The sequence below is a fragment of the Mauremys reevesii genome, linkage group 24, assembly GCF_016161935.1.
Source record: "Mauremys reevesii isolate NIE-2019 linkage group 24, ASM1616193v1, whole genome shotgun sequence".
NCBI lineage: Eukaryota > Metazoa > Chordata > Testudines > Geoemydidae > Mauremys > Mauremys reevesii.
In genome coordinates, this window is record NC_052646.1 from 1,679,033 (window position 1) to 1,701,352 (window position 22,320).

The 22,320-nt window shown below is 59.5% G+C and overlaps 2 protein-coding genes and 1 non-coding gene across 4 annotated transcripts in view; 1 reads left to right on the forward strand and 2 right to left on the reverse strand.

The window, feature by feature from the left end:
• NPR1 (natriuretic peptide receptor 1) overlaps positions 1-7,127 on the reverse strand; it is a 29,973-nt gene extending 22,846 nt beyond the window's left edge. Inside the window, exon 1 of the mRNA XM_039512496.1 lies at positions 6,397-7,127. Coding sequence (XP_039368430.1) covers positions 6,397-7,087 — 691 coding nt within the window. The 5' untranslated portion in view covers positions 7,088-7,127. The remainder of the gene's footprint in view (positions 1-6,396) is intronic.
• Positions 7,128-12,579: 5,452 nt separating this feature from the next.
• Positions 12,580-12,651, reverse strand: TRNAM-CAU. Its single transcript has one exon. It is a non-coding gene; the product is annotated as a tRNA-Met (tRNA).
• Positions 12,652-12,949: 298 nt separating this feature from the next.
• Positions 12,950-21,974, forward strand: ILF2 (interleukin enhancer binding factor 2). Of its 2 annotated transcripts, none has more exons than XM_039512498.1 (15): positions 12,950-13,102; positions 14,247-14,306; positions 15,050-15,092; positions 16,541-16,645; positions 17,038-17,115; positions 17,373-17,475; positions 17,558-17,623; positions 17,918-18,034; positions 18,304-18,382; positions 18,850-18,937; positions 19,199-19,260; positions 19,705-19,819; positions 20,495-20,585; positions 21,154-21,323; positions 21,788-21,974. In XM_039512498.1, the coding sequence occupies exons 1-14, from the start codon at positions 13,098-13,100 to the stop codon at positions 21,312-21,314; spliced, it is 1,173 nt and encodes a 390-aa protein (XP_039368432.1). In that variant the 5' UTR covers positions 12,950-13,097; the 3' UTR covers positions 21,315-21,323; positions 21,788-21,974. The 2 variants fall into 2 exon arrangements, with proteins under 2 accessions (XP_039368432.1, XP_039368431.1); XM_039512497.1 differs by having other exon boundaries at positions 21,797-21,974.
• The last annotated feature ends 346 nt before the right edge of the window (positions 21,975-22,320 follow it).

A 22,320-nucleotide genomic window follows, 5' to 3' on the forward strand; every position in this document is an offset into this window, starting at 1 on the left:
CCACCCTCTCCTAGGCCTCCGCGGGCCAGGAACATCCTGTTATTTTCCGGCCGCGTGCAGCCTGGCTTGTTGTTTCCCTGCTGCCGGCCCAGCCGTGTCAGCCAACGTGGCTGGGGTCAGGGGACGCGTTCGGTCAGCGGGGCCCCGGCCAGGCCGAGTCAGCACTCGGCCCCTCCACAGCCGGGGCGCCAGCCCAGGGGCTTCCTGTTGTGCTGACTCGGCGCCTCCTCCCCTCCAGCCCAGGCTTCAGGCGGTGATTTATCCAAGGCGGTCACCCAGCGCCCGGCCCTGCCCCGCGCGCCCCGGCTCCTTAGCAGGAGACCGGCCAGGGGCAGGGTCCCAGCTCGGCTCGGAGAGCTGCCGCCTCTCGCGCCGGCTGGGGAGAGACCCACAGGCCTGAGGGGTGCATCCAGGGTGGGGTGAGGGCCTGCGGGCAGGGCAGGGTGTGGAAGGGGGCCCTGCGCCCTGATGCTCGGTGGGAGCTTTGCAGGGGGTGAGCACCCTGCCCACCACACCGCCCCCTGCTGGGGGAAAGCAGAGAGGTGGGAGAGGCAGCCCAGCCCTCCAGCCCTAGGCCACCCCACGCACCCCCGGCCGAGGAGCTGCTCCGCGGGGCCGCTCCTTGCCCAGTCCAGTAGCAGCGACGGGCTCCGGGGAAGGTCCCTGGAGGGAGTGCGAAGCCGGGCAGGGAGCGCGACAGGCCCCAGAAATAGCCGCCGCCGAGACAAAACAAACCCAGGCAGACACAGGACAAACGTCGTTAAATACAGGCACCAGGGGCAGACAGAGCTCGGCAGCGCCCTGGGAGCCAGCCTGCCCCTGGGGACCCCCATGCCCGGCCCCGCAGCGCCCTGGGAGCCAGCCTGCCCCTGGGGACCCCCATGCCCGGCCCCGCAGCGCCCTGGGAGCCAGCCTGCCCCTGGGGACTCCCACGCCAGGCCCGGCCCCGCAGCACCCCGGGAGCCAGCCTGCCCCCAGAGACTCCCGCGAAACGCCCGGCCCCGCAGCGCCCCGGGAGCCAGCCTGCCCCAGGGCACCCCACGCCCAGCCCCGCAGCGCCCGGGATCCAGCCTGCCCCAGGGACCCCCACGCCCAGCCCCGCAGCGCCCCGGGATCCAGCCTGCCCCAGGGCACCCCACGCCCGGCCCCGCAGCGCCCGGGAGCCAGCCTGCCCCAGGGCACCCCACGCCCGGCCCCGCAGCGCCCCGGGAGCCAGCCGGCCCCAGGGGACTCCAAAGCCCGGCCCCGCACAGCCCCAGGAGCCAGCCTGCCCCCAGAGACGCCCGCGAAACGCCCGGCCCCGCAGCGCCCCGGGAGCCAGCCTGCTCCCAGGAACCCCCATGCCCAGCCCCGCAGCACCCCGGGAGCCAGCCTGCTCCCAGGAACCCCCATGCCCGGCCCCACAGCGCCCCGGGAGCCAGCCTGCCCCTGGGGACCCCCATGCCCGGCCCTGCAGTGCCCCGGGTGCCTCCCCGCCCCCGGGGACCCCCAAGCCCGGCCCCGCAATGCCCCAGGAGCCAGCCTGCCCCCAGAGACTCCCGCGAAACGCCCGGCCCCGCAGCACCCCGGGAGCCAGCCTGCTCCCAGGAACCCCCACGCCCGGCCCCACAGTGCCCCGGGAGCCAGCCTGGCCCCGGGCACCCCCCACCACACCCGGCCCTGCAGCGCCCCGGGAGCCAGCCTGCCCCCGGGCACCCCCCACCACGCCCGGCCCTGCTGAACTCAGCTCATGCCCATGGGTGCAGCTCAGGCCCCAGGCTGGGCAGAGCTCAGCAGATAGAGCCAGTTGAAGCCAATGGAGCCGCGCTGTTTACCCCAGCTGAGGATCTGGCTCAGGGACCTGGGGGCTTCACTACAGCTCTTTACACACCACAGGCCTGATCCCAGGCTCAGCGACAGCTGTGCAAATCCAGAGCAAACCCAGGAACCAGGCTGTGGATTTAAACCGGGGAGCAGACATCAGGCTCCATCTCTGTGTCTCTCCTACTCCTGCCACAGAGCCACACCCCTCATAGCAAACCGCAGCAGCACCACCGAGCCACTCTGGCTCCAGGCTAGGCACTGCCTCAGTTTCCCCTCCTAGGGCGACTGAATAATGTCACCACAGGCTTCCCTGGGTCAGGTCACAGCCCTTCCTGGGGCCTGGGGGAAATCACAAAGTTCCCCAGCCAAGCCCCGGCCCTGCTGTGGCTTCTTCCCACTAGAGGATTTTCTCTCTACTCTCCAGCCAGCTCTGCTGGCTCCTAGTGCCTACACCGCAGCCCTCTGCCAGCCCCGGGACTCTGTCCAACAGCAACCCCCAAGACTTCCCCCAAGGGCCTTCGTGCTCACCTGGTTTTATTTCCACCCCTGAGGCCTGATTTAGCCACCTGACCTGCCAATCACCAGACTTTGCTCCTGGGGAGGCGAACTAAGCAGGTCACAGGTGGGGCTGTGCCCATCTCCCCTTAAAGGGCCAGGCACCCCTTAAAGGGCCAGCTGGAACTGTATGGCACCAGCAGGGATAGAACTCACATCCTCTTGCTGCACAAGCCCACGCACCTGAACAAAAGGGGAATTCTCATGACGCGACTGCAGTGCAGGGCCCATGACACATGGGTGAGCTGTGGAAGGCATACAGAAACCCTCACACATTAGGAAACGAAGCAGAGAAAGAGGCGGGTGGGAGTAAGTGGGCTCCACGCTCCTGTATAAACGGCACAAGTGCCCCTCTGCAAGCTCGGGTGCGAATCCGGCACTGCCACGCCTACCCGGGGGAGCGGAACGCTAAAGAAGTTGCGGCTGCACACAGGGAAGTGCCCCTCCTCCTGGAGACAAGATAATCACCCCTAATTCCAGCCTGCCTCCCGGCATCCTGCCTCCCTGGACTCCCCGTTACAGGATTCTTCTTCACGTCCTGTCTTAAAACATCGGGCAGCGTTGCCATGTGGCTAAAGGTAATAATTGGAGATATACCAATCTCCTAGAGCTGGAAGGGACCTTGAAAGGTCATTGAGTCCAGCCCCCTGCCTTCACTAGCAGGACCAATTTTTTGCCCCAGATCCCTGGGTGGCCTCCTTGAGGATTGAACTCAGAACCCTGGGTTTAAGCAGGCCAATGCTCAAACCACTGAGCTGTCCCTCTGTGGCTGGTATGCAGTGGCTGTGGCCCACCCCAGACAGGGCTGCATTTTGGGGACTGAGGAAGTTCTTGGGCCAGAGTCTCAAAACGATTCAGCTGCAGAAGAATCCGGCCTGCTGGGGGTCAGCTGGGGGCCGGGCTCCTTGGTAAATCTGGCCCCAAGGGTAGATGCTCAGCCCTGGAAAAGCTGGCACTCGAGGATTAAGGACATTAATTAGCACCACCACAGCGTCCTCAGTCCTTCGCACCCTGGGAGGAAGCCGGGTCCCTCACTCGCAGGATAGAATGGCTGTGATCCACTGGCACCCTTAGAAAAACCTCCACGAATAACATCACCTCGCTCTGGTGTGCCCTGCCCAGCCAGGGTGGGGCCTGCTGGGCATCCGGCCTGCCCTTCTGTGTGGGCAGCAAGTGGGCACGGGGCCTGGCTCATCCCTCCGACAGGGAGACGTGGCTCAGAGCTGAGCTCCCCATGTCCGGCAGCCCCCCCCATGGACCCCTGGTCAGACGGGGGAGTGGCTAGATGGAGCAGGCTGTACAGGGAGGGATGACACTGGCTGTGCACCCACCCGTTGCTGCCCCCGAGCCCTGCCCCCCTTGTGCCTCCAGGGATCCGCACCTCCCGCCTGGGTATGGTGGGGGAAGGGAGGGGGTCACGGGCTGCTCTGTCACCCAGGGTCAGGCTTCCCAGCTGGGCCCCTCGGGAGCCAGGCAGCTGGGTGGAGGCAGGGAGGCTATTGCCCCCCAGGGGTGTCTCTGCTTACCCCAGCCCTCCCCCCATCGCCTGCTATCTGAGCAGCGACTCCCCTCCCCACGCACAGCAATTCCTGCCTGGCTCCGACCCGGGCTGGAGCCGTCGCCTGTTGACCCCCGGTTCTCATTAGGTGTGTTCAGGGAGCACTGAGATGCCTGGTCCCAGATAGGGCCCCACTGCGCCAGGCGCTGTACAGACGCAGCGCGGCGACGGCCCCTGGCCCGCAGAGCTCACAGCCTCGGGGGCCGGATCCTGCTCTGAATGACGTTGGCACAAACCCAGGGCAGGCGCTGACGCAGCTCATTGCTGTACCGCGCTCCCCCGCAGCACGGCCCGGCGGTCAGCCCTGGGCCGGGCAGGCCTCTGGGAGCAGCCACGCGGATGAGGCCGGGCGTTGCCATAGCAGCTTTGACTTCCAGACAGCCAGGTCTCTTGCCTTTTGTCCCAGCCAGGCCAGGAGTGGCTCTGTGGGACGGGCCATGGGGTCAGGGAGCACGGGGCAGGTTGGGGCTACGATTCGGTGGGTTAGAAACCCAGTGAGGGGACATTAAACCCTGGGCAGGGAGATGATCCATCAGCCTGCCCCCACCCCCCAAAGCACACACACAAATCCATCCATCTGCATGCGCACATACACAACCACACATCCACACGCGCTGCCTAATCCCCGGGGCTCCTAGTTTTCTGTGATAAAACCCCAACTTTCTCCAACACAAACACAAAACTAGCCGTGTTTTTCCACGGTTCAAGCCAAGTGCTGACCCTCACTTTCCCCAGCCGCAGGATCCACAGGTATCCGCGGAACACGAGGGTTTGGTAACAGCCAGCAGAAGCCCGTTTATCCTGCATGATCCAGCTCTGCACAGGAACCGAACCGGGGCTGACAGCTGAAGCCCAGGCCCCGCTGCCCGTGGGAGCGCCGGGTAACGGGGGCTCGGCTAAGAGGGGTTCTACGGTGCCTGTTTTTATTTTTTCACAAAATGTAAAAGCTGAAGATTCTCTGTCAAGGGGCCAGTTCCGCGGCCAGCGGATTTCCAGGCGCCCTGCGACTCAATCTGTCTCCCCAGCCGCACACACCCAGAGACACACGCCCGCCCGGGGCAGGCAGCACTGAATCCCTGCCGTGCGTCTCCGAGCCAGCGGGAAAGTTAGACGTTCCCAAGCCCAGGGCTCCGTGGTCCGGCTGGACACAAGGTGGGAGGCGAGTGGGGGGGGACTTTCACTGCCCATCTGTGGCTCAGCTCCCCAACGTGCAGGTTTGAGCGAAGGCTCCGTCCCAGTTCCCTGCTGTCAGGGCCAGATCCAAGTCCGTGGACAGTCTCCTCCTGGAGCAGGGTTTGGATCACGCCCTTAGAGCCGAGAGCCACGTGCACAAGTGTCCTCTGGCTGGGGGGATTCGGAGCTTGTCTCCCCATCAGGTTCCCCTGCCCCAGGCTGGGCTCTGCCCTGCAGTTGCCCGCTGCACCCCAGTGCCCACCTGCAAAGCGCCCACCTGCCTTCTGGTGGCCAGGCTGGGGCATCCGTGGGGACCGAGAGTCTGGAATGAAAGACGCTCAGCAAAAATCCCACAGCCCCACGGCCCCATCCCAGGGGCTGTGCACTGGGCCCCGAGCTAGCGAGCTGCCCTGCACTCTGCAGCGGCTGGGGAACGGCTCCGGCAGGGGGATTGTCCCACTTGGGCTGCATCCCCTTACATCTCCCATGGGGAGCCAGCCCCCTGCCGCTGGGGCAGAGCCCTGGGGATCGGGCTGTTGGGAAGGGTCCTGTCCTGGGGGATTAGATGGGACCTGACGCGTGGATTGCACCTCGAGTGGCTTTGGCTGGGGCCAGATTCAAACCCCCAAGCAGAATTCCCCCAACCAGGGCCAGATGGGAGCAGACCAAACACACCCCATCTCCCTGCAGCCAGACTCCCGACAAGTCCCGTCCAAGCTCCCCTCTCTCACTGCCCGGGGGAGGGGTGTACATTTCAAAGGGGCGGCTGACCCCGTCACCCCCATCCCAGCAAGCTCCTTGCCTTTTCCAATTCAGAGCCACCCCCAACTCCGCTCGGATCCCCCACTCTGTGTGCAGGGAGCCGGGGAAACAGACCCTGTGCTGGGCTGGCTGGAACGGCAGCACGCCACAAAGTTAACACAAAGCAACTCGCAGAAAACTTTCCCCCCCGGCCCACTGGGAATCCAAGGGGCTGGATCTGTTCCACGTGGGGGGCTGGGAGAAGGGGGGCAGCGTTTCCGTGCGTGTGCATTAAGGAGGCGGCATGGCACCGGGGGCCCTTGCATTGTTCGGTTGAAGAAGAGTGTCATGGGGAGTGTTGCTGGGGGCGTCATGGTGGGAAGGCTGCACTGGGGGAGGTGAACCCTGGGGTGGCTGCAGCGGGGAGAAGTTGCACCCCGCGGAGCAGGGCTGCGGGGAGGGAGGAGGCTGCAATAGGGAGATGTGGCATAGGGGGCTTGTGGCACCGTGGGGCAGGGGGGTCCCTGGCAGCAGCGGTACCAAGCTGGCGTGGGAGGGTCACTTACTTCTGCCCTTCTGCTTGATATCCTGGATGAGGGAGGTGTAGTTCTCCTGGTCTCGGTCCTTGAAGGGGATGTCCCGCACGGTGAGGTTGCGGATGGTGGGCAGCTGCATGTACAGCCCTTCGATGGCGAAGAAGCAGGGCCGGTCGTCCATCTTCTCGTCCGAGTAGACCAGCGCGGCGCGCTGGGTCCAGTTGAAGCGGCGTTGCAGTTTCACGGCGTACTCGCCCAGCTTGCGGTGGCTCAGCCCGGCCCGCGTGGTCAGGGAGAACATGTCCTTGTTGTCGAAGCCGTGGGCCTCCGCCCCGGCCGTCACCAGCGGCAGCTTCCAGTGGGTGGTCAGGCGGGCCACGGGCGCCGAGGTGTAGACGCAGCCGGGGCCGATGAAGGCGTCGGGGTTGTTGGTCAGCTTGAGGTCGACGGCGGCCACGGGGGCGTCCTGGTCGGAGCAGACGCCGTACCTGTCCTCGCTGTTGCCGAACACCCAGCGCACCGTGTGGCCCGGCAGCAGGTCCGGCTGCCGGTTGATCCGGTCGATGGCCAGCCAGATGGCGGGGCCCACGCGGGGCCAGGCCCACGGGTAGGTCATATTTTGCTTTGGCAGCAGCACGGCCAGCGTCAGGTTGGCCCCTTGGCCCCGCGACCCGCCCAGCTGGCCCAGGAGCCCGCACAGCACCACCAGCGCCCACCGCATGGCGTCACTGGCGCATCGCTGCCCCCGCGCCGACCCAGCCCCCCGACGTGCAGCCCCCAGGCTCCCCCGCTCCAGCCCCCTAGACGCCGGCGGGCCGCCCCGGGACCATGGCCGGAACTCCGAGTCTGCCCGCGCCCGCTGCCCCTCCGCGCCCCGTCCCCCCACTGCCCTGGACTCCAGCCGCTGGGAGCTCCCTTCCCTTCCCTTCCCTTCCCTTCGCTGCTTCGCTTCCCGGTGCCGAAAGTGACTGATTATCTCCCAGGCAGGCAGCCTTTTCCTTCCCCTCATTCAATGACAAAAGGGCTGTTATCATGCACAGCTCCTTAACCCCCTCCTGCCCAGAACCCCCCAGCGCAGGCAGGGAGCACCTGCCCAAGGGAGGGGACAGGGAAGGGGTGTGGGGGGGCGGTTTCCCAAAGCCCGGTGAGGGGGGAGGAGAAGGCTGCTGGCCCCCCACTGGTCGCCCCCAGGACTGAGCAGAGCTGCCGGACACGGACAGGGTTTGGGGGTTTTTGCCCAGGAATTGAAATGAGAGGGGGTGTTCGACAGCTGGGGGCGGCCGGGGTGGGGGGTTGGCAACACTGCCTGTAACTTGTTGACCACTGGGGGGGGATACAGGAGATGGGGGGGAGGGGAAATCCCAACGGGCAGAGACCAGGACAGGGTGGGATGGGATGAGATGGGGGGGCAGGGCGGGGAAAGGGCAGTTCCCAGCCGCCCTGGGGCATGTGGCTCGATCCCGCCGTTTGCCCCACTCCTCCCATGAGGGCAGCGTTCCTGCCTGGGGGTGAAAGGGAAAGAACTGGTGCCCCCCATGTCCCGCCACCAGCTCCGGGGCTCCCGGGGCCCCCGGTGAGGGGTGAGCACAGGCCTAGCTGGAGGCAGGGCTTGGGCCGGGGGGTGGTCGAGGGGAAGCTCCCAGCTCCCCCCTGCTTATAAAACTTCACGCAGAGCAAGGAGCCAAAGGATCCCACAGTGCCTGAGACGGAGCCGTTGGGGGGCAGCAGAGGCTGGGGCGGGAGGCAATGGGCCAGGGGTGGGGAGAAGGGGCTGGGGGGACAATGGGGGGAGGAGGCGGAGGAGGGCTGGGGGGGCAGGGCTGAAGAAAATAAAGTCTCCAGAGCCCTCCATGGAGGCTGGAGCGGGGGCCCGATCTGGGCCAGGGACCAGGGCCTGATCCTGATAGGTCCCCGCCTCCCCCATGGGCCCCAGGGTCCAGCTCTCCTTCGCCCCCTGGGGGCAGCGGTGGGGACGGCAGCTCTCCTCCTCAGCTATTACTGCATCCAGACCTACAGCATCACCAGCTCTTGTGATTGTCTCATGATATTTGGCGTTTTCTCTTAAATCCCCAGCTCCTGGAGTCAGGAGACTCTCAGCTCACATGTGAAATCCAAGTCTGGCTCTGGCCCTTGTGGGTGCAGGGATAAGCTGGACAATGGGAAAGAGGGGCAGCCCTGACGGCCCCAGCACCAGAAAGGGGGATCCGAGGAGCCGACCTCATGATTTGGAGGAACGGGCTGGTGCTTTGGGGCACTGGCGGTGGGTAGGACTGAGTCCCGGGCAGTCTTTGGCGGGGGTCCCTCAAAGGATAAAGGGGAGCCGTGCACAAAGACCCCCCCCATGGCTGAGCACTGCCCCAGAGACACGCAGGGGCTTCACACACAGAGACACGGCATAGCAGACCACAGGGCTGCTTCCATGCCTGGTGCTCACTCACCCCGGGGCAAGTCAGGAGCGCCCCGGTGATGAGCGATGCCGCAGAAGAGGGGGATTGGGCCCCTTGGCGGGAGGTGGGGGTGGGCTGGAGAGCCGGGAAGCAGACATGGTGGCTGCCTCCTACCTCAGGTGCGCTGAGAAGGAGGTAGCAGAGAAGGAGGTAGCAGAAAGCCAGTCTACCCAGGCTGTGTCTGCAGCAACAGGCGTCCTGTTTCGGCTGGAATTTCTAGCTGCCATTGCCGTCCAGCGACTAGCACCCCCGGGGCAGTTTATTAACGACGACGTGGGGAATGCGCCACCAGGCTCAGCGGGGGCACGGATATGGCCATAATCAGCCAATCCCCCATTAGAGGAGAGGGAGTTAATGGAGCCAATTATTGGCGGGGGGAGGCAGAGATACAATAACATCGCAGCGAGGCCGGAACCTGTGTCAGGGCAGGTTATTAACGGGAACGGGCGGCCGGAGCGTTTGCCTTGCAAATAGGCTTTCCATGCAAAGAAGTAAATTCGTTTCCAAGGCGCTTATCTAGTTACCGCCGGGTCCGTATTGTCTGGGGAGAATTTGTTCCTGGGGCTGAATGGGAAAAGCAGGTGGAGAAAGGCAGCTCTTTGTTAAATGCAACCTCGACCCTGCACTCAGGAGGGGGGCTGCATGTTGGGGGATAGTTAAAAAAGTCGCCCCCTGCCCCTGCTGGATTGCAAACCGCTGGGAAACAGGAGAACTCAAAGCACCCTGAGCAGCACCAGCGCTAGCGAGGGGAGTGAGTAGGTAACGCTGAGCAGGCTTCCAAGACCGTGGCCAGGGCTGCACGGAAAGCGTGTGTAGTGGAAGGAGCAGTGGACAGGGAGCCAGGACCCCTGGGTCCTACCCCTGTCTCCAGGAGGGGAGCTGGGTCTTGTTAGAGCCGGGTGGGGGTTGGGGGCCAGGACCCCTGGGTTCTACCCCTGACTGCATGAGGGGAGCTGGGACTTGTGGTTGTGGTTGTGGAGATGGGAGGGGGGGGTTAGGAGCCAGGACTCCTGGGTACTCTTCCCATCTATGGGAAGTGGGGTCTAGTGGTTAGAGTAACAGACTAGGAGACAGGACTCCTGGGTTCTTTTCTGAGTGCCTACCACTGATTGACTGACCTTGGGCGAGCCCCTTTCCCCTCCCCTGCCTCAGTTTCCCCACAAATTAAATATCGTAAGGACACTAATCTTTCTCCCAGGAGAGGTGCTGGGAGTGACGTCACGGTTCCCAAGTGCTCAGAGATCCCTGGTCAGCCTGCCTTGGTCTTTCGTTCCAGGGCGCGCTGTGGGATGCGTGGCCCGTTCCTCCACAGGCCCTGCTTGCTCTGAAATCACCCTCACGGGCACTGAGAGCGCATCGCGCCCCCCCCCCCCGGTGCCCTCCCCAGCCACATCTGCAGAGATGAACCTGAGGCTGGTCGTGGGGGGGCTGCAGTATTAGCAGCCTGGGGAGGGGGCATGAATGACTCCAAAGTCACTGTCGGCGGCTGGGGACTGAGGGAGGGAGAGCTGGTTATTTGGACTTTGTGGATCAGCCGGCGCTGCCCCCGTGATGGATGGCTCCAGGGAGCCGGGGTTACTGAGCGGGGCCATCGGCGGGTGGGGAATTCATCTGATTTTACCCCCATCCAAACCGCCTGGGAGGGGGCAGAGAGGCTCAGCCAGGATTTACCTCTCCCCAGAGCTGTGTCTAAACTACTCCTCTCTAACTCCGGCACAGTTACCACGCTCCCACCATGCTCCCAAGTCCCACTTGTCCCCTTGGAGATGCCCAGGGAAGAAGCCCCCAACGTGGCCTTTTTCAGTGCCCCGTTGCTGGCATTTCGGATGCCAGGGGCTGGAGGAAAGGGGCATCCACTGGCTGGGCTGAGCAGATGTTCTGTGGTGTCCCGGCGCCACCCAGAGGTCTGTCGGCACCAGACACACAGAGCTTATGCAGGGTGGGGAGCCCAGCTGGTTGGGAAGTTTTAGACAAACTTTTTTTTGCCGGAAAAGGCCGATTCATCAGACCCGAACCCGTTGACAGAACAGGGTCGGCTGCAAGGGATCTCCCAGCTCAACACGTTTGGGGGGGGGGAGGGGAGGGGCGGAGTGTTGAAAGGGTCAACGTGTCCTATTCCGATCTTTCTGAAACGAGACGTTTCAGGGCCATTTGATCTGCAACGTCTTGTCTGGCTATTTACACCGATGGAATCGACACATCACCAGTGACTGGAATGCAATGGGCTTTTTTCAGATTTGGTTTTTTGGTTGGTGAAAATTATCAAGGTTTTGACTTTTTGGGCCCAATTTGGGATGGGAACATTTTTCAGTATTTCTCAGATTCTCACAGGGTGGGAAAGAGGCCGAGTGTCTGTCTGGTCTGGTGAGCTTGCAGATTCTTTGGGGCAGGGACTGGTTCTCTTTGATGGTGGTAAAACGCATAGCCCAATGGGGTCCTGGTTTTATCTGGGGCCCACTCCATACTACGCATATCTGATTGCCCCCTAATTTCCTGCCCTCGCTTTCTCATTAGTGTCTCTGTCTCCGTCCAAAGCAGGTTTGTATCCTACTTGTTCAGCTGTCAATTCAAACTGCAGAGTGTACACAAAGTACAGCGCCTGGCACAATGGGCACAGGGGCCGTGGCTGGGGCTTCAAGGCCCCAGCGATACCAGTCAATAAATAAATAATAAATAACCAGGGTCCTCACCTTGGCCCTGGGACTGCCTGAAGCTTCTCCAACCCCCAGGTGTTCACAGATCATGAGTCAGGGCTTCCAAAACCCATGAGATTCAATCAATACACTAAATTGGGTTTAGGTTATTTACCTTCTGGGCCGCGTTTTCCAGCTTTTCTCCTCAGCCACCAGGGCTAGAAGCTTGTCTTATTACTTTTAAAAGGAAGCTGAGATGCTTGGTGCCATCACCTGACTCCAGGAGCTGGGGCTTTAAGAAAAAAACCACCCACTATTTTGGAAAAATTGCACAAGTTGGTATCCCAGGGACTGGAATTTCAGGCGCTGGCCCCTGTGTGGTATGGAGCGCAGGTCCCGCTGACTCTGCTTTCCTTAGCCCAGGCACCTTGGCAGGGGGTCACTTCCTGGCCTGTTTGTCAGCTCCAGCGTGCTCTGAGCTGCAGTGAAATCACTTGTGGGAACGGCAGGAACCACCACATCACTGCCAGATGCTGTCGCATGGTGACACCGGCACGGTGATGTCACACCCGAACAATGACATCATACCCAGACACTGCACGGCGACAGCGGCACAGTGATGTCACACCCAAACAATGACATCACAGCCAGACACCATCGCACGGCAACAATGGCACAGTGATGTCACATCTGAACAATGACATCATACCCAGACACCTCATGGTGACACTGGCACAGTGATGTCACACCCAAACAATGACGTCACAGCCAGACACCATTGCACGGCGACACCGGCACAGTGGTGTCACACCTGAACAATGACATCATAGCCAGACACCGCATGGTGACACCGGCAGTGATGTCACACCCAAAGAAGGACCTCTCAGCCAGATGCCATTGCACCGTGACACTGGCATGATGTCACACCCGAACACCAGTGCAATGACATCACATCCAAACACTGCAGCACAGTAACACTGGCGATGATGTCACACCGGAGTGTCTGCAACGAGATGATGTCACAACCAAAAGCCTGCAGGGTGGTGACGTCACAAGCAAACGCCTGGGGAGTAAAACAGGTCCCTTGTTACCGCCCTGCACCAATGGAGAGCGCTGCGCTAAAAAACGTCGCCTAGCAGAGGATGGTTTCGATCCATCGACCTCTGGGTTATGGGCCCAGCACGCTTCCGCTGCGCCACTCTGCTGCGCGCTCAGAGCTCGCCTCAAGCGCCTACATATCGCTGTGCGCAAGAGTGAGGGACACAGACGCATGCGCACTCGGCGCGCCTCCCACCGGTTCTTTTCCGACTCCCCACCTGGCGGTCATTACCTGTCACTGCAGAGCGCGGCCACTCGGGGCACGCGCGGAGACCACAACCCGCTCGGCGCTCCAGCTCTCCAACGGTCCCGCCTCGGTCCCGCCCCGGAACGGCCTGTGATTGGCCGACGCTCTGACGCCTCCCGGCGCGTCACGATGGATAGGCGAGAAGACCAATGGCAAAGCCGGAATCGGAGAGGGGCCTCTGGGGCTGGTCGCGCGGGAGGCGGCGCGCAGCCAATAGGCGGGCAGCTTGTTGGAGGGTGAGCGACGCAGGCCGGCGGCTTCTCCTCTCCATAGCGGCGGGTTCCATTGTTCGGGTTCAGCGGCGCCATGAGGTGAGGGGCGGCCGGGCTCGGGCCCGGGCGCCGCGGGCTGCAGCTCCGGGGTTGGGCGGGGGGAGCGGATCCAGGGCTGCCTGAGGAGATGCCCGGGGGCGGATCCAGGGGCTGCCTGAGGGAGATACTGGGGGCGGATCCAGGGGCTGCCTGAGGAGATGCCCGGGGGCGGATCCAGGGGCTGCCTGAGGAGAGGCCCGGGGAGGGGCGGATCCAGGGGTTGCCTGAGGGAGAGGCCCGGGGGAGGGGGCGGATCCAGGGGCTGCCTGAGGAGAGGCCCGGGGGAGGGGGCGGATCCAGGGGCTGCCTGAGGAGAGGCCCGGGGGAGGGGCGGATCCAGGGGCTGCCTGAGGAGAGGCCCGGGGAGAGGGGCGGATCCAGGGGCTGCCTGAGGAGAGGCCCGGGGGAGGGGGCGGATCCAGGGGCTGCCTGAGGGAGAGGCCCGGGGAGGGGCGGATCCAGGGGCTGCCTGAGGAGAGGCCCGGGGGAGGGGCGGATCCAGGGGCTGCCTGAGGAGAGGCCCGGGGAGGGGGCGGATCCAGGGGCTGCCTGAGCGGATCCAGGGGCTGCCTGAGGGAGAGGCCGGGGAGGGGGCGGATCCAGGGGCTGCCTGAGGAGAGGCCTGGGGAGGGGGCGGATCCAGGGGCTGCCTGAGGGAGAGGCCCGGGGGGGAGGGGGGGCGGATCCAGGGGCTGCCTGAGGGAGAGGCCCGGGGGGGAGGGGGGGCGGATCCAGGGGCTGCCTGAGGGAGAGGCCCGGGGAGGGGGCGGATCCAGGGGCTGCCTGAGGAGCTGGGAGATGCCGGGGGGCGGATCCAGGCTATCCAGGGCTGCCTGAGGGAGAGGCCCGGGGAGGGGGCGGATCCAGGGGCTGCCTGAGGGCGCTGCTCGGGGGGGGGCGGATCCCGGGGCGGCCTGCGGGCGAGGCCCGGGGGGGGGGGTCGGGGCCCGAGGGGAGGGGGCAGGCAGTGCTGAATGAGGGGGATGGAGCCAGGGGGCTTCCCCGTGGGTGGGGATGGTGCTGGGAGGACCTGTGGGCGAGCTGCCCCCCTGGAGTGCGGCGGGGGGGGGGGCCCAGTTCCTCTCCCAAGGCGGGGTCTGCGGGCCCCTCGCTCTGCTGACACGGGGCTCTCATCCTTCCCCAGGGGTGATCGAGGCCGTGGCCGTGGCGGGCGTTTTGGCTCCAGGGGGGGCCCTGGCAGCGGGTAAGTGCCGCTCTCGGAGCGAACCAGCCCCAGGGGGCGCTGGGCTGCAGCTGTGAACATCGCCATCCAGAAATCCGGTGTCCTCCTCCCGCGGGGAGGTGCGGTGTGTCCTAGCCATTGGGCCTGCTGGCTCATCATGCTGTAGAGGCAAAATACTGAGGAAATGCGCCACTTCTGGATTGGGGGCCGGCCGCCAACTTGCTGCAAACCAGTAGGAGGTAGAGGGAAAGTGCAGCTTTGTCCATATGCTATGAAGCAAAACCCCATAATCTTCCTAATGCTACGATCCAGCGTGTGGATGAGAACTCTAACTGCCTACTGCACAGGCAAGGGCCGTCCTAAAGCTTATTCAGAGCTTTGCTTAGGTGAGACCCATTCTAAACTGGTAAACAGTTGATTGAAGGGGGGTGGGGAGGTTGTCAAACAACCTTCTCTAGTAATACTGCTGCACCGTTGCTGGTGAATCTTGATGGCCCCATTCTCTATGGCAAGAGTCTAAGCCAATGTATTAAACTGTGTTAAACTTCCTGTCTCCCAGGTAAATAGGAATTTCAGCTTGTCCAACAGGGTGAGAGGCTCCCCCCTGAGAGGCTGGGAAGAAGGGTTTGCTTTTCTCTAGAACACCCTCCCAACAGAAGTGTAGGATTTGATGGACTAGTGGTTCTGTCTGGTGTATGGTGTCTGCCCAGCAGTGAGTGGTTAACGTTGTCATAAGAACTCACCTTTGGCTTTTTCTTTTTCAGGTTCAGGCCCTTTGTGCCACACATCCCCTTTGACTTCTATGTGGTGAGTAACCTAGCTTGGGTTAGCCAGTCCATGGCATTGGCTGTATAAACCAGGCGCAGGAATGTTGTATTGCAATTATATTCTTGGTTTAAAAATAAACTGAGTTTAAGGTGTGTTTTCACAGCACAGTTGGCATACCTGAGTTAACTGCACTTGGGCTAATCCACCTTAATAGCTCCAGTGCGACTCAGAGCTGCCACACTTCAAACCATTCAGTTACCCAGAGTGATTGGATTAGCTGCTGCTGGCTTTTTATAATTTGAGCTGTGGCATCCTCACTGCACTTAGCCATTCATGGGCTAGCTGGGAGTTCAAACCACCACATAATTTGAGCTGGAAACTCCTGTGTGTGGACAAGAATAAAGTTGGGGTAACTTGAGCGAACTGCTGTGAAGACACACCCATAAAGCTCCCAGTACAAACTCTGCAGGCTGTGGCATCTAATAGCTTAACTGCTGGTGGTCCAGTATGAGACAGGAAGTTTGCTGAAAGCCAGACCTGCTGTTAGATTTTTTTTGGCTAATTTGAAGTAATCAAAAGGACCATAAGTGGTTAGCATGGCTGTCAGGGTGTGGCAAATGGCAGTGGAGGCACAAGGTGAAGGGTAAACGGACTGGAGAGAGCTGGTTCTTATCATGACATATGGCCCACCCTTTAAGATCCAAACAGAGGAGAAAATCTCTTTTCCCAACTCTGCTGCCTATAGTCCAAACAAAGCACGAGTTACCTTGGCCAAGTTCCCAGAAGAAATCAGCGTATCCTCCAGACTCTTTCCTGGTCTTGGCCCTTCTCAGGATTAACAGGACTGCTTGATCTGCTTCCTTTTATTGGGGAGGTTTCCCCTTCCTTACAGCTTCCATCCTCTCTTGAGTGCCTCTGCAGTAAAGATGCACAGGTGTGGTCCTCGCCAAGGAGAAGGGATTAATGGGTTCCTTGCCTTCAAAGGTGGGGCTGTACACCCTGGCACAACAGTTATAAGGTTTGGATATATGTTCCGAGCTCAGGTACAGCAGCTGATGGGTTTCCTTTTTTTGCTTCCTTTTACTAATAAGGCTTTTCAGGATGGATCCTTCAGAATTTTTTTTAATCCAGCTTCTCGCAACTGTCTTTTCATAGCTCTTGGTTCCCAATCAGCTCTATGTAGAACACATGCTTTGTGGTGGTAATGCACCAGTTCTAGTGCTTCTCTGTTGTTTGAGCCACAGGGAAGATATGTAGGCAGGACTGAAGGTTTCCGTGCTCCACTCAAAACCCACTAAAAACGAAATGCCCAACTTGACTGCTACAGTGGAACAGCCATTAGCAGAAGGAAACACACTGAAGTGACTAATGGATGTAAACAGTGGAGTTAAATGGAATAATTATTTTCTTGCTGGTAAACGAGCCACTTTGAAGACCTTGTCTCACTGGCACAACACCAGTCTGATGTCTGTCTACTCTCGTTTCAGTGTGAAATGGCCTTCCCCCGTGTGAAACCTGCCCCAGATGAGACGGCATTCAGTGAAGCCTTGCTGAAGAGAAACCAGGATCTGGCTCCCAATTCTGCTGAACAGGTTAATAAAGCATGTGTGCTGGGTGCTTGCCCTTGGAAACATGTCAAAAGGAGTTCATGGTGTTGCCAGGTTGCTTTCAGTAGAGTGTTGACTTTGTTACGGTTGTAAGGAGTACAAGAAATGATCTTCGTAGAAAGGGAGGGCTAGCTCCCTAGCCTGTGGGAGATGCACGTCCTGGGGTGGGTATTGTAGCCTGCAGTAGGATGCTGGTGAGGGAAAATGCAACATTTGGAAAGTGGCTTCTAAACACACTTGAACTAACCTGTCTGTTGCATCCCTTGTACTGGGGTTGTCTAAGTCGTATCCTTCCAAAGCTTGTGTATTTAGCTTGGTGTCTCAAGACTCCAGTCAGTCTGTTGCTGCTACAGCCACTTTCTCTGATTCCTTTTCAGGCTTCCATTCTTTCCCTGGTGACTAAAATAAACAATGTGATTGACAACCTGATTGTAGCACCAGGAACTTTCGAAGTGGTGAGTCAGACGAGTTTGTTTGGAGAATCTATCCGGCACGATGTGCCGGCAGATCAGGGAGACTGTCATGTTCTGATTGAGTTGCTCTTGATTCTCCTGCCTTAGTACAAGATCAGAATATTAGAGGCACAACTGGTATTAAAGTGGCTTTCTTTGGTCTGACTGGAGTCCATCTCCCCTCCGGAGGGTGGGGTGCATAAGGGGACCACATAAGTAGAGTTGATGGCATTAACTCTTGGTTTGCTCCCATAAATCAGCAAATCGAAGAAGTCCGCCAGGTGGGGTCCTACAAGAAGGGTACCATGACAACGGGGCACAACGTGGCTGATCTGGTAGTGATCCTGAAAATCTTGCCCACATGTAAGTATTGGCTTCTCCTCTGTAGCTGACTGGGGGCGGTGGCCAGAACGAACGTAACTCTGTATTCCATTTCTCTCTCTAGTGGAAGCTGTTGCTGCCTTAGGAAACAAAGTGGTGGAAAGCCTGAGAGCACAGGATCCTACTGAAGGTCAGTAACTTAACTTGCAGTGTGATGTGAAGGGGATGCAGATGAGCAGAATAAGCAATGACACTGATGTTCCCTGATAAAATAGGGAGACGCTCCCCATAGACTCCCTGTGGCAGGGGCTCCTTCATGCACAAACCAGTGCAAAGCTGAGAGCTCACTGAAAACCAGCGTAATGTCAAGGCTGAGACCAGCCTCTTTGCTTCTATTTGCCTTCGGTGTCTTGGGCTCAGCCGTGTGGGATCTGTGGGGTCTCACGACCCCCTCTCAGTAACTGTCTTGGTTTTTCTCCCTCAGTCCTGACCATGTTAACCAACGAGACTGGCTTTGAGATTAGCTCTGCTGATGCCACGGTGAAGATCCTCATTACCACCGTGCCCCCCAACCTTCGCAAGCTGGACCCAGAGCTCCACTGTAAGGAAACCTCTCAGAACTTATTTGGCTGCTTAGTTAGCGTGTGGGGATGGGGAGCTTCTATTTGTCCACTGCAGAGCAGCCCTGTTTACCCACAGCCCTGCTGGAGGATTTGGGGGGCAGGGGGTACAGCTTGCTTGCTGATTCTGCACCCCATAGCTGTGACAATCCAGAGCATGTTCACAGGAGCATGGGGAGCAGCTTGCTTTACTGCGGGCTGACTCTCCTCAAATGTTCTGAATCAAACCTGCCTACCTCTCCTCTTCCAGTGGATATCAAAGTGCTGCAGAGCGCCCTGGCTGCCATCCGACACGCTCGCTGGTTTGAAGAGAACGCTTCTCAGTCCACGTAAGTTTCTCTGCAGCTGGGAGGCCTTGCTGACCTAGGCTTCCCTGTATGCAGTGAACAGGCTGTTTCCCCTCTGGGGAAGGGCTTTCATCACCAGTCCCATACTCCTTGAGGTAGTGATGTGACATAGCCCTGTCTAGCCAGAGACCTAACACCGGAGCTCAAGCCCAGTTCTAATACTGCAGGCACGTAGCAATCTGGCTTTGCTTGGATCCATGCAGGCCACCACCCCACACATGCACGCGCAGGGGAGTTTGCCTCTGACGAAGTGTTGGCTAGCAGAGTAACTGGTAGAGGAAAATCTTTGGGTTCTTCCAGAGCTGATGCTGGGCAGAGGTGCAGCACCTGAGCCCAGGCCCCCAAAGCAGCCCCATCTCTAATACTCTAGACTGGCCTTGGCAGCCAGCGAGAGGTCCGAGCCCTGTGGAACCCTCTGAGCATTGTCCTTGTAAACCGTCGTCTTTCAGGGTGAAAGTCTTAATCCGATTGCTGAAGGACTTGAGAATCCGATTCCCTGGCTTCGAGCCCCTCACTCCGTGGATCCTCGACCTTCTGGTACGTGAGTGAAAGGAGGCTTTGATCTAAAAGGCACAGTTTCCATATAGACTCTTTCACTCTGATTTGCTGTGCTACTGTGGCTTCCCTGGCCAATGTTCGGAGGGATTTGGTGGGTCTGCAGCTCCCGACTCCGAATCCCAGCAGCAGCTCAAGCAGTCAAGTCCCACAGATTGTCGCTTCCTGCAGGGACAGGAGCCTTAAAACTGATCTTTCATAAACACTCCCTTGTGTCTAACAACTTCCTCCCCTTCCCTTCAGGGGCACTATGCTGTGATGAACAACCCTACCAGGCAGCCCTTGGCTCTCAACGTCGCGTACAGGTACGTGTGCTGCAGCTAAAGCGAATGTCAGCGTAGAAATCTTGCCTCTGCTGCTGGTGCTGTGGGCTCTGCTTTCTCAAGACTGTTTCATGCTGCGTGAGCTCCCTTGTCACTTCTTCAGAACCTCCTGAAATGAGCAGGTTGCTGCTGCGTGTATGTAATCACAGCATTGGCCAGTACCATTAACGCAGGACTTCTTACCTTGAGCTCTCAGGTCTAAATCCTTTCAAATATGGTGACAAAGCAAACTCACAGCCTATTGCGAACACCGTGAGTTGCTGCCACACACACTTACGCCATGTTAGGAGTGTGCTACCTTGGACCACTTTCCTTAGCGCCGAGTGCTAAACATATCCTATGCCACACTGGCGACTCCCCCAGCACCATTTTCTCGCAGAGCCCTGGGGTAACTGTCTATGTTGCTAACACCTGACTGCTTCACAGGCGCTGCCTTCAGATCCTGGCGGCTGGGCTGTTCCTCCCGGGATCTGTTGGGATCACCGATCCCTGCGAGAGTGGCAACTTCAGAGTCCATACAGTCATGACCCTGGAACAACAGGTGAACTAATCTTTGTGCATGCAGCCTCCCTGAGGCTGGGGTGGTGGGGATATCCTGGCCCCATGGCATTCTGTAAAGGGGTAAAACTCTGCTGGAAGTGCAACTTGCTGTATGAAAATGAGCTAGTGGGTTTTCTGGCTGCATTTATCCCCAGGGGCTTCCAGCCTGGGGCTCAACCCTTCCTGTCACTGGGGTTAGATCAGGAGGGTGCTGTGACCCTGGGTACAGCGTGAAAGAGGGTTTATGACCCCTGAGGCAATACTCTGGGAAGCTGCCACTGGTGGGATGCAGTTCGTAGGCAGGAGCATGGCTCACTGGGTAAAAGCAAAGACCTGCAGAGCCCAAGTCTTAATTTAAAATTAATCTGTAAACGAGGGAAGAGCAGACAAGTCTTCATGTCACCCCTGTCCTGGGGAGAGGAGAGCCAAGCCGTAGCCCTGTGCATACAAAACAGCGCTGGGTTACCCCAGCTGAGCTGCTGTAGCATGGGGCAGTCAGATCAGGCTCCTATGGCTAAAACAAGGCCATACTGAGAGCGTGTGATGGGCTGGGCCAAACACTGTAATGCCTGGATGATGTATCTGATACAAGGCCAGCAAGAGAGCTAGTCAGAAAGGCTCTCTTCCCAGTGCAGGGGACTCTAGCGTGTGCATTCATTCTCTACTCCCATCATAGGACATGGTGTGTTACACGGCACAGACGCTCGTCCGAATCCTCTCGCACGGAGGTTACAGGAAGATCCTTGGACAAGAGGGGGATGCCAGCTGTAAGTAGGAGCTCAGTGGCTCATGACTGCTGGTCAGCATGGCCAGGAAGTGCTGGGGCTTTATTTGGAGACACCTCAGGGAGGATGTGGAAGGTTGAAGACTTAAGGGGCCTTAGCTGAGCATATGGCAGAAGAGACCAATCCCACATGGCTTGACTTGGTCAGACTCAGCAAATCAAGCATGCAGGCACACCCAGCCTGCGACCTGACAAGGATAGGCCTGGTCCCTGCATGGTGGGGGCTGCTGCTAGAACTTGGAGCAGCCTCTTGCCTTGCCTTGAAACCTGACAACTTACATTTGTCCACTTCTTTCCTCAAGGGCAAGGGGCTTGCTCATGCCAGTTGGTAAGTGTAAGTCGCTAGGGGTCTGCTGTCAGCTTCCTGTAACAGCTGCAGCGGGAGGAGAAATGGCAGCGGGCTCTGGGTTACTTCAGCTGGTCTCCTCCCCACCCAGCACTTGTTACCGGCACCGCTCTGAGGAATGCCCTGGGGTTTGGGGGTCTGGTGATCTTACGCTGGCAGGACCCTGCCCTGCAGGCTGACATGGCTTCTTCTGTTTGCTTTGCAGACCTGGCCTCTGAAATGTCCACTTGGGACGGGGTGATAGTCACCCCTTCAGAGAAGGCTTATGAGAAGCCTCCAGAGAAGAAGGAAGGGGAGGAGGAAGAGGAGAATCAAGAAGAAACAGCTGCAGGAGAGGAGGAGGAGAGCATGGAGACTCAGGAGTGACCTGCCCAGGTACGTGGTGTCTGAGGGGCACGTCTACCTGGAACTCAAGGGTCTCAGCCTGGTTCCAGTGTCTGGGGCTGCACCATTCCCATCCCACTTCTAAACGCAACCTCCTACCTGTAATGCCTGAGACTGTAAGTAGAAACTAACAGTCCAACTTGCTGCTGCTCAGGTGGCTTCTTACCTGCAGCATTTGAGTCTAACACTGCAGGGAAGTCCCTAAGCTTAAACTGGCTGGGATGCAGGACTATCGGGAACCTCTGCGCTTGGCTAGTGAGCCCCCGTTAATGTGATCAGGCAGCTCCCTGGGAATAAGTGATAGGAGCTTCTTACCTCAGCTGCTGCTCTTTCACTAGTGAGATCTTGTCCCTCAGGCAGCTGGCTCTAAGCTCAGGACTCCTGTCTGCACCTGAGCACTCTGAAAAGGCTGGTACAAGCTCCTGCCTCACCTGCATGTTGTGGTGTTTGCTTGGCTCTTGCAGTTTGACCCCTACCTGTAAAGCACCCTGCTGGCCGAAGCACATGAAGAATCTCGTCTAGGCCTGAGCCTGCCCTCACCCATCCGTCCCGCTGAACGACGGAAGCAGTCCTTTGTATTTTGTCTTGGTTTTTATAGGTTATATTAAAATGGTTCCCCCTTTTAAGTGCCTCTCCTCTGATTCATATGTGGGCAAACAACCTTCTCCCCTCCCCAGGTGGAGGCCTGGATGGGGGGGGTGCGGGCGATTCCAGATCTTGGAGGAGCTGAAACTGGTCCATCCATCCACTCTAGAGCTGCACTTCATGCCTAGGGGCTTTGGGAAAGCAGCCTGCTCATCTCATGCTGGATCTCCACCCAGCATGACAAGACTCTCCGAGACAGGCCTGAGCCAGAGCCAATCTGCACTTGAGCAAGGCTTTCGCTTTCCTCTAGAGCTGGGGTGGCCAAACCCTGGCTCATGAGCTACCGGCGGCACTTCTGCAGTTGAAATGTGGTGTGCGGAGCTCCCTGTGCCTTCCCCCTACC

Bases quoted from the DNA above. Each gene is read 5' to 3' on its own strand.
- ILF2 (XM_039512498.1), top strand. The intron at 17,624-17,917 runs GTCAGTAACTTA...TTTCTCCCTCAG, and splicing joins AGCACAGGATCCTACTGAAG to TCCTGACCATGTTAACCAAC. The intron at 18,035-18,303 runs GTAAGGAAACCT...CTCCTCTTCCAG, and splicing joins GCTGGACCCAGAGCTCCACT to TGGATATCAAAGTGCTGCAG.